Genomic DNA, 12,147 nt, shown 5'->3' on the forward strand with positions numbered 1-12,147 from the left:
ATTCATTCTTAAGGAACTGAATTCTCTTAGATTCTCTTAGAGAGCTGCACAGGGGATTCTGCACGTGACTACTTACATCACTGGAGAAGGTGTTTACTCGCAGTATGCTAACATGGAGCTTCCAGAGATGTGGAAAGACCAAATTGCGGCTTTCTTTTTCTTATCCTTTTGTTTTTGAGCCAGACTTGACAGAGCTCAAGTGCTACCTCTGCTCTGCACTCAGGAGTCACTCTGGGTTATATCAGGGATAGATTCATAGTCAGCAACATGCAGCAAGACAAGTTTCGTTCGCAGGGGAGGACATGGAGGGGTTTAAGACCACATCCAGAAATGCTCAAGGACTCCTCTTGAAGGCTCTCAGAGGACCATATGCAGGGCATAGGATCCAACCAGGGTGAGTCATAATCAAGGCAAACGTTTTACCTCCTTTCTTATCTCTTTCTCCCAGGCAAGCACCTTAATTCCTATACTATCTTTCTTGCTCCCTGAAGTTAGTTTTATAATAATATAAACTATTGGCAGAATACATTTTTAACATGTTAATAAATTAATGAGTTCAAAATAAATGTAGAGAGAATACTTGAGTTAATGCACTGATATTCTATGAAGATGACACTAGTATGATTCTCAGCACCACTGTGGTGCTCTGAGAACCAGGAGTGATCCCTGATGATCACAGAGCTAGAGATCTGATTGCCAGAAGACGCCCAGCCCTCCTCCCAAATAAAATTTTAAAAAAGAATTTCCATCTGATCCAGAATTACCATCGGATTCTGGGTAAATATACAAAAGAATAGAAAGGAGGATCTCAAAGTAAGATTTACATACACATTAACTCTAGCACTGTTCATTATAATCAAGAGATAAATTTAACTTAAATGTCAATTAACAGATAATTTGATCAGTGAAATGGGTTTCACTCATGAAATGGAGTATTTTTTAAACTTGACAAAGACAGTATTAAGTGATATACAAAAACATGAATAAATTTTGTGGACATTGTGTCAAACAAACTCTTCTGTAATCAACTTTTGAGAGACAAAAAAAAATCATGGTTTTCAGAAGGAGATAAGATAAGCATTGTCTTTCATGGAACTCAGCATTTCAGTTTTGCAAGATGAAAACATTCTTAGAACTCTCCTAATAAGGTACATATGGTTAACATTATTACACTCATGCTGAAAAATGATAAGATAGTAAATATTAAAGTATGCCTTTTTTGCTGCTATGAAAATATATAATGAAACATTACAGAAGGAACATCAGTACAGAGGAATATGAAACTGCTTAAATAAATTATAATCAATAGAGGTAAAAAAACACACACAATAAAAAGATCTTAATAGTTTAATGAAAATTATTTGCTTTCTGAATTTAGAAGAAGGTTACATATAGTTTCAAAGTTGAGATTTTTTATAATTGTTTGACATTCTTCTAAATAATAATAAAAAAAATAAAAAACAATAGATTAATTTATTCTGAGACTTTATCAAATCATTGCTATTTATATTTGTTATTAAAATTAAAATTGGGAAAATGACTCAATCAGCTGAAAGCACTTACTATATGTTCAGGAGCCTTGGGTTCCATCCTTGGGATCACAAGATCCACCTAGCACTGCCACAAATGACATCTGAGTAATGCTGGATATGGCCCCCATGTCAAAAACAAGCACCAAACAATAGGAATCCCAAAAATAAGCTAATGGCTATTCTAAGTATAACTGAATTTAATTAAAACTTTGAAAACAAATTAGAATTTTAAATTATGGTTTGCTGAGTCTTGGAATACTTGGAAGACATTGAAGCTACAAGCAATCAGGCCTAAAGGTTCATTTTCAAAATGTGCGGTCAAATAAAATGCATTTTCAGTAACTGTATATATGAATACACGATCTATATATTGTTTTGCAATATTTATAGCATTATATGCAAATGTGTTGGTGCCCGGTATAATTTTAATTTCTAATATCTTTATTATAAGTCATTATAAAAGGATGTAGAATATAAAAAACTATAATATTTAAATGCAAACTCAAAATGAAGAGAAGTTTAAAATTTAATGCTGTAAAATGGAAGAACACTGATCTTAAAATAATGCTCTAATTATTTTTTGTTTTGTTTTGGGGCCACTGCGCTCAAGGTTTAATCTGGCCCTGTGATCAGGGCTCTCTCCTGACAGTGCTCTTGGAACCATATACAGTTTTAGGGATGAAACCCAGGTGGATTGTGTGCAAGGCAAGAACCACCCTACCTGCTGAACTATCTCTTTAGTCCAAGAGACATCCTATTTCAAGTTGATTGCCCTAAGGATGTCTTGGTATAACACTGATTGTATAAAAGTGGTGGGATTTTCATTTTTATTTGATTTATAATATTATTTAGTTTGATTCTGTTTCCAATTTGTTTTAAATTCCTATAATATTAGGAACTCAAATGAGCCCCATTTCCCAAATAAAAGAAAATTTAACATCATTTATATTTATTAGATCTTTCCACTTGACAGAAAATTCATGTGACTTTTTATTATTCAAATTTATTGGATGATTTTCAAACTATTACAGACTTATGAGAATGTTGGTGGGTTTTGTTCATCTGTATTTTTCCTGGAATTAGAAAAGTGTAGTGGGATTTACATATCACTTCTAAATACTTTACACTATCTTGACAGTTAATAGCTATGTTTTAATACACTCCCCCTAACATCAGCAATGAATATTTTTCCTACATCTTATTAGAAAAACTACATATTGTTCACATACTAAAACTATTATAGCTTTACCACAAAACTAAAGTCTAAACTAAATGAGTTGAAAAATGGGTTATATACAACTGTTTCTTAAATTCTTGGTTTGAGTATCTAGATACACTCTCTGTTTTTTGTTTGTTTGTTTGTTTTTGTTTTTGTTTTTGCTTTTTGGGTCACACCTGGCAATGCACCGGGGTTACTCCTGGCTCTGCACTCAGGAGTTACTCCTGGCGGTGCTCAGGGGACCATATGGGATGCTGGGAATCGAACTCGGGTCAGCTGCGTGCAAGGCAAATGCCCCACCCGCTGTGCTATCTCTCCAGCCCCCGATATACTCTCTTCTTTGATAGAAACTTTCCTTAAGACTAATTCTTTAGAAATGGCACCAATATACAAATCGTAAAGCATTTTAAAGTCCCTTGATATTGTGAAATTTTCCTACTAAAAGGTTATTTTAATAAAGGAGACTCATCAGCAATTTAAGAGCTTGCAAGAAGATGTTAGTTCCTTGAAACAAGTATGATTTGTATCTAAGTGCTCTCAACTCACTTCAAGAACGCTCTAGCCTAGTTGCCTAGACTTCATCATAAGGCGTAAAAGTGGAATTATGAGAAGGTGGCAAGGAAGAGTAAGTGATATCAAGTTTATGTAAGTCTTCTTGGTCTTGCCCTTACATGTTCGCCTCCCAGGCATGAGCACACCTCCTTTCTTATGTGATTTTCTGAGGAAGACACATGTGCATTCAAAATAAAATGGCATTTGAGCAGTGTAATGGGATCAATATTATTGTCAAGCATCAAAATGTGTCAGAGTTCTCATCTTGACAAAGAGAAGAACTGATTTGAATCAGAACTCATTCACAATTGGGCATACGATCTTGAGGAAGTCAGTTAAGCAACAGAGTCAAGTTTATCATCTGTAAAATGAGAACATAAAATGATGCTGACATTTAAAGGGCCTTGTGTACTCATATCCTATGGCAGTAAGCTTTTCAATAGTAAGAAATTATTCTGGAAAATAACATCGGGAAGCTGAGGACATTACACATTTAGTTTGAACTTGAACCATTACCTACAATTGAAGAGACAATTAGGATCTACTTAATTGTAAAAGAGAGGACAATCAAACAGCAAACTAAAAAATTCACCTTGAAGAACTGTTGAATCCAAATTAAGATGAGAGAAAAAAATTAAATATAGTAGTCAATATGCAAAGTTATTTCTTAGAATAAAGAAAATTTTCTAAATTATAAACTATACTGTACTGTCCTGTACTGTCCTCCAGTTTACCTATTTGCTCAAGTGGGCACCAGTAATGTCTCACAACAAATTGTGAGACTTGCTGTTACTGTTTTTGGCATATTGAATATGTCTTGAGGAGCTTGCCAGGCTTTGCCGTGCGGGTGGGATACTCTCAGTAGCTTGCCCCTCCGAGAGGGGTGCAGGAATCGAACCCTGGTCGGCCATGTGAGCCACGTGCAAGGCAAAACGCCTTACCCATTGTGCTATCGCTCCAGCCCAAATTATTAACATTTAAAACATTACTTCCTATTTCTCCTCCTCAGTCTCCTCAAGGGACATTATGAAAACTATTCTGTATGATCACTTGATCACTTGACTTCCTGTCAATCATTGATTTGCTCGAGCAGACACCAGTAACGTCTCCATTCGTCCCTGTCGCATGCTAGTGTAGCCCTTTTGTATGATGTAATAACAAAATAGAGATGTTCTGGAAACTCAAGAGGGAGCATGATATTCTGTGCATGGGTAATTTGGCTCTGAAAATTTCAATAATAATAAATTGAAACTGAAGAAGATATTTAATGAAAAAAATTTATAAGACCAAATATATAAAGTAAATGTTTTTCATCATGTAATATGATGTTTCATTTCCTGGAAGCAAGAGATATAGAACAGCAGGTAAAAAGATATAAAATAGCCTTGCATGCAGTTGTCCCAGATTTGACCCTAGGACTCCCTGAGCATTGCCAGACTGATGCCTGAACATAGATACAGGATTAAGCCCTGAGCACATGTGGGTGTGACCCCCCACTAAAAAAACACAAAAATCTGTTTCTTTTCTTATTATATTCAATTATCACATTTATACAGTAAAACACAGATATGTCTCGCCCACACAGCAAAGCCTGGCAAGCTACCCGTGATGCATTCGATATGCCAAACACAGTAACAAGTCTCGCAATGTTACTGGACTTACTCGAGCAAAATCGATGAACAAAGGGAGAACAGTGACAGTGACAGTTTTTATTACTGTCACTAAAATATTTGATAGCATACACATCAGTTTAATGTATCTTGCTTTTTAAATACCAGCACATATAGTTAATCAAATAAGAAACACAAATATTTTAGAAAATAATTAGATCTTTGTTATTTCTTAAGAACTTTCCTGACAGGTTTGACTGTAGCTGATACTTAAAAGAACTTATATAGTTAGCAGGATTGCTGCTTATAATACATTTTTATTGAATGAGCATAAAGGAATGCATTACCCTTATTTTAATTTAATATATAATTTTGATCTATAATTGTTACTAAAAACTAAACTGAATTTTGGTGAATGATGTTTTTGAAAGATAAAAAAAGCCTGAAAAATGTAGTTCTTTTATTATTTTAGTATGAAATAAAAAGAAAATAAGAAGTGAGAGCATTTCATCTTTCAAATAACATTTAAACATTTTCTATTGGAGAGTTTTGTCATTATATCTAAACAATCCAAATATTAATATTGTTTTTATAGTATGTTACACCCTCCAACTGGCGTGTAACCCCAACTAAGGCCAGGATCCAAAGATTATCACAACAAGCTCCCGGGAGTGCGCGGCCGCATTCGCGGCCGTGCCACTATTTAATTTTCTCTAAATTTTCAGGATACCTTAAATATCCTTAAATATCCAACCCACACGACAGAGCCTGGCAAGCTATCCGTGGTCTATGCCAAATAGACCAAATTGATATGCCAAATCCAGTAATAAATGGATCTCATTTCCCTAACCCTGAATATGCAGAGTCGAGAAGGATATGGAAGGAGAAGCTGATAAAACACCAAGGCAGACATGGGCTGCCAAAACGCAGAAAAACAAAAATGATTGTCTGTACTTTTAATGCTCGTACGCTGGCATCTGCTGCATCCATTGAAGACCTTATGGTACAAGCACGAAAGATCAAGTACGACATCATTGGTCTGACCGAAACGAGAAGACATCAATCCCATCATGCTGTTTTCGACACTGGAGAAGAACTGTTCCTTGGAACATGTGATAAAAGAGGCGTCAGTGGTGTCGGTATCCTTGTCAACACAAACTTAGTCACAAGCATTGATTCATTTGAATGCCTAACAACCCGAATCGGACGATTACACTTGAATAAATGTGGGTCACTACCGGTAGTTTCTATCTTTGTTGTCTATGCACCAACATCCAGTTATGGTGAAAAAGAAACTGAGAAATTCTACATGGAGCTGGAGAAATTCTATAAAGAAGATCACACCTTCTACAAGATCATTGTTGGTGATTTTAATGCCAAGATAGGACCAAGAAGATCAGTCGATGAACTCCACATCGGAACCCATGGCCTGGAATGGAACGAACAGGGTGACAGACTGTCTGAGTTCATCATGTCAACCAAAACCTTCCATGGTAACTCACAATTCCAAAAGGCTGAATCTAAACGTTGGACATGGGAGTCTCCCGATGGACGGTTCCACAATGAGATAGACCACATCATATTCAATCGGCGGTTTTGCCTAACCGATGTTGCTGTTGTCCCAAAATTCCAAACGGGATCAGACCACCGTCTTCTTCGTGCAAAATTCTACCTCACAGAACGAGGAGAAAAGAATGCAAGGTTTAAGAAGAAGACTCCCAGAACAACCACCAACTGGGAACTCTTTGGCTCTGTTGCAGCAACATGGGAAGATGCCGTCATTGACAACATTGATGAGGAATACGATCGAATGATTCAGCACCTCCATGATTGTGCAAGGAATGCCAAGAGAGAGATAACCACAAAAAACCGTCTTTCTTCGAACACTCTTGAACTTATTCGCCAACGTGGCGTGGCACGTGCCTCAGGCAACCACAAGCAAACGTCCGAACTGGCAAAACAGTGCAGAAAAGCCATCAAGGATGACCTCAAAAACAGGAGAGCAGCAGTACTGGTAGATGCAGCAGAAGCTGGGAAAAACATTCGTAATGCCCGCCTGTCCTTCACCAACTACAAAACCAAGATGACTGCCCTCCGACATCATGATGGATCTATCACATCTTCCAGAAGGGCAATGGAGAAGATTATTCATGACTTCTACTCAGATCTCTTTAATAGCCACATCCACTTGCCCACATACCACATACCACATGATGGATATGTCGTTCCCAATGTTCTCCCTTCCGAAATCCAACATGCCATCTCGTCGGTAAAGAAACAAAAAGCACCTGGCCCAGACAAGATCAGACCTGAACACCTGAAAAACTTACCATCAGTACTCATCAATACATTAGCTCGACTCTTCACACGCTACCTGTCTGAATGCAAGGTTCCATCCCAATGGAAAACCAGCAAGACTGTACTACTATACAAGAAAGGAGACATCCACGACATTGGCAACTATCGCCCAATCTGCCTATTGTCTGTCATCTACAAACTATTCACTCGAGTCATCCTGAATAGGATTAGCAGAACACTAGATGAAGGACAACCATGTGAACAAGCTGGATTCCGAAAAGGATTCAGTACCATTGACCATATCCACACAATAACCAAGCTCATTGAGGTATCTCGGGAGTTCAAGATGCCGCTCTGTCTAACGTTCATTGATTTAAAGAAGGCCTTTGATTCTGTTGAGATGGAAGAGGTCATGGAAGCCCTAGCCAATCAGGGCGTACAAACTCAATACATCAGGATCCTTCGTGAGCTCTATTGCGGATTCACTACCAGGATCTCACCATTCTACAAAGAAGTAATCATCCATATCAAGAGAGGGGTTCGGCAGGGTGATACCATTTCACCAAAACTCTTCAGTGCCACCCTCGAGAACATCATGCGACGACTAGAATGGGAAAACATGGGAGTGAAGATAGATGGTCGGCAACTACACCACCTCCGCTTTGCTGATGACATCGTTCTAATAACACCAAACATCAGCCAAGCGGCACAAATGCTTGCGGACTTTGACCGTGAGTGTGGAAAGGTCGGACTACAGCTGAATCTTACGAAGACAATGTTTATGAGAAACAGCCTTGTTCCTGACGCTCCATTCGCTCTCAACGGAACCACCATCTCCGAATGCAAGTTATATATACTTAGGTCGAGAAATCAACATGATGAATGACCTGGCACCTGAGTTACGCAGGAGGAAGAGAGCAGCTTGGAATGCCTTCAAGAGCATTGAAGAAATAACTAAAAGGACAAAGAACCTCCAACTACGAGCACATCTCTTTGATTCCACTATTCTTCCTGCATTAACATATGCCTCAGAGACCTGGACCCTACGAAAACAGGATGAGAACACTATTCGGGTCTCTCAAAGAGGAATCGAAAGAACTATGCTTGGAATATCACGATTCACTCAAATGAAGAGATAGAATTCGGAGTTCTGATCTTCGTCAACGCTCAAGAATCAGGGACGCTGTCTCATTTGCCAAGACATCAAAAATCAGATGGGCTGGACATGTAATGAGGTTTACAGACAACCGCTGGACTAGAGCCATTACTGATTGGATTCCACGAGACATCAAAAGATCACGTGGACGCCCACCTATAAGATGGTCAGACTTCTTCGTCAAGACCCTAAATGATCGGTTTGAGGCTCTACATGTTCCTAAAACGAACAGATACCATTGCGCTAGCACACAACCGGGATGAATGGAGACGTTACTGGCACCCGCTCGAATAAATCGATGAATAACGGGGATTAAGTGATTAAGTGATTAAGTATGTTACCAAATTACTTTACATAAAGTATGAATAATATATATATTTACAATTCTTATATTAATATTATCAAGGACTTCAAACTAAAGAGCTGTCAGAAACTCTTACTGCAGTAAACATTGGAATTTTCAAGCTGTAAAGAATTTTTGGGTTCAAACTTCACATAGTCCAAGTTTTAAAAATGACTTACTCAAGGGCTAATCTATATCACTTTGTGTTAAAGGTAGTTTTAGGGGAGTCACTGTTCTGTTCAATTACCAGCGTTAGCCATTAAATCACCCTTAATATATCCACTAACCTACACATAAGCTGTAAGTGGCAGCTGACTCTACTACCATAATTTTACAAACAGGGCATTGAGAAAATTTTGGAGCATTATGGTAGAGGGTATGGATTTTTTTTCTTTTTTGCTTTTTGGGTCACACCTGGCAATGCTCAGGAGTTACTCCTGGCTTTGCACTCAGGAATCACTCCTGGCAGTGCTCAGGGGAACATATGGGATGCTGGGAATCGAACCCGCGTGCAAGACACACATCCTACCCGCTGTGCTATCACTCCAGCCCCGAGAGTATGGATTTAGAATGTTGTATGCATGAAACCCTATCACTAACAACATAGTAAATTTCAGAGCTTCAAAAATATATTTAAAAATTAAAAAAATAACTTTCTGTAAAAATTTATATCCTCAGATTATTTTATAGTTTTCTTCCTTGACTATATAAATTTATGAAAGTTAGAAAAGTCTGACTACATTTGGGTAGATAAGTGAGCTCTCTAACACCCATTAAGAATTAATCAAATGCAACTCATTTGCACATTTAGGAGGGAAACTAATTCATTATCCAACACATTTTATTTTAATTGTTTTATTTGCATTCACTATAACTTTCAGTAACAATATGACATATACTGCACATAAAGTTACCTCTATTTTAAAAGTTGGCCTGAAGTCAGAGAAATTCTGGATATTTAGGTCATTCTTCTTCAACCTTTTAAATTTGTGGACAGCAGCTGTTATTATAGCTATGGATAAGGTGACAGACAGGTGGTTTCCACCTTTTCACACCTGCAAACTGGTATCAGTTTATGGACTGGTGGTTAACATAGATCTGCTAGTCTATCCAGATCATAAAACTCTTCTTAGGTAAAGAATTTCTGAAGTGTTGGTTTTACATCAATATACTCTCTGTGCTGGAGCCATAGCACAGCGGGTAGAGCGTTTGCCTTGCACACGGCCAACCTGGGTTCAATTCCTCCGCCCCTCTCTGAGAGCCCGGCAAGCTACTGAGAGTATCCTGCCCACATGGCAGAGTCTGGCAAGCTCGCAGTGGCGTATTCGATATGCCAAAAGCAATAACAACAATTCTCACAATGGACATGTTACTGGTGCCCGCTCGAGCAAATTGATGAACAACAGGAGGACAGTGCTACAGTGCTATGCTCTCTGTGCAAAAGTGTCTAATTTGATTATTAGGAACTTTAACTTTGGCAGATTCTCCACAGATAAAGAGCAAACAGCAAGATCGTGGTAGTGCGCCTATAAATATGTTTTATTTTAAAATATGTAATTATACACATTAATGTAATATAATAATCAGCAGAAGAAAACAGAGTGACATATTCTGGGGAAAAAAGCAACAGAGTTACATATTCTGAAAACCAAGTACAAACATATTCAAATTCAGAAAGCTCAAATTCCATCCAGGGAAGAAGGAAGCTAAACTTCACAGGATTATCTCCAAGATTGAAGGGAAATTTGCATTGCATTGATGAAAGGGACACTTGATGATTCATCATCCACATTAATATTGTACAATACAAGAAAGATTGTCTTCCAAAGGACCATGACCAGTCACTCTTGCCACAAAAAATTTGGTTGCTTCTCTGAGAGGTCTTTTTCTGGTGGAATGGATTCTAATTGTTTTTATATATTGGGCTATTTGTTATGTCCCTAGTATAACAACTCATCTTTGAGTCTCTCCTCTCCCGAAGTTTAAAGCTTTATTCATGGAGGTCTAAAGAACTTACTGTAAATATGGCCAGATTAAAGTCTAACAAAACTGTCTCAGTACTCCAAAATGCAGTGGAGTGGAGGAAATAAGCCATTAGTACCCAAAGAGCTGTAAATGAAGTTTTCTTTGAGATCTGAAAAAAATAACTAGTTAAAACAGCAGAGCAAGTAAACTAATGTTGGGAGATTACTTGTTCGTAATTGTGTCTTTTCATGTTTTAGGAAGAAAGAAATCAATGGTTTCCCCCTCCCCCGAAATAGTTCTTTAACTGAACAACAACATATTTCTTAATGTAATTGTAACTGAATATTTATTTAGAAGCAAATTGAGATCTTGAGCAAATGAACAGAACCATGTATGTATCCCCAATTATCCTGACAATACTTTAATTTCATGTAATGCTGATGAACAGAACTATTAAGTATAAACAGAGAAGACAAATTAATTTTAAGACGACCCATTCCTTTATAGAAACTTGAAGCTTTTTAAAAAAGTCTTAAGGCAAGTCATGATTAGTTACAAAAGAATTGCAGGCTATAATCAAAGACCAAAATTGTCTTTTCTAGTTGTTTTGAAATGCATAATATGCTAATAAACTGTTCCTTAAATTGGTATTTTCTATTTCATTTAAGACAAAGCCTTTTGTACAACTAAATTGTTTGGCAGTTTTTATAGAATGAGCTATAATCACATTTTTGGAATAATTTACAAAGATTACAACAGTTTATTACTTTGCAGCTTACCTCAAAGTGGGCAAAATTAGATCTAAATTTTTGTACAGGACTGCTCCAAGAACAAATACTGATGATTCATCTGATACTAAGAAGAATAAAATTGAAAAAATATATATATTAGTGTTTTTGTACAGGACTGCTTCAAGAACAAATACTGATGATTCATTCCATTCTAAGAAGAAAAAAAAATTTAAAAACTGATGAAACAGTGAAAAAAGTGCTATATTCATAAAACTTTGATTTGTTAAGTATAAGGGGTATTCCAATACATGCCAATGCAAAATTAGGGTAAAATAATCTCCGAAATCAGGCATGGGGCAAATGAACTCAAATACTAAACACCAGATGTGGTTTTGGCGATTTGTGTCTTTTATAAATCTGAGATGTAATATTGTTTTAGCTACGGCAAAGGAATCCAAAATCTAATGATACTGTTAAGAAAGTTAATTATCTCTTTTTGTGCTAACTTTTAATGGTTAAAAACTCCAAGATAAGAATACAGTGTCACTAATAAAATATTAATTTAAAAGATTAATAAAATATTCTTAAAATTTTCCTAACATTTATTCTATATGAAAAACCATTATCTTTACAAAAGCAAGTATGAGCAGAAATAATACGACTGATCACCTCAAATAGGAAATGCATTTTAGTACTTAGTTAAATGATCAGGTGACACATTTCCACTAGGATATATGGTCT

At 36.9% G+C, this 12,147-nt stretch overlaps 1 protein-coding gene across 4 annotated transcripts in view; it reads right to left on the minus strand.

Moving 5' to 3' along the window:
* Positions 1-12,147, minus strand: part of ADGRB3 (adhesion G protein-coupled receptor B3) — a 799,823-nt gene that overhangs the window by 335,452 nt on the left and 452,224 nt on the right. For all 4 annotated transcript variants that reach the window (XM_056108346.1, XM_056108361.1, XM_056108354.1 and 1 more), the window contains one exon: positions 11,455-11,530. In XM_056108346.1, coding sequence (XP_055964321.1) covers positions 11,455-11,530 — 76 coding nt within the window. The remainder of the gene's footprint in view (positions 1-11,454; positions 11,531-12,147) is intronic.

Source organism: Sorex fumeus, unplaced genomic scaffold (genome assembly GCF_029834395.1).
Source record: "Sorex fumeus unplaced genomic scaffold, SorFum_2.1 ptg000008l, whole genome shotgun sequence".
Lineage (NCBI taxonomy): Eukaryota > Metazoa > Chordata > Mammalia > Eulipotyphla > Soricidae > Sorex > Sorex fumeus.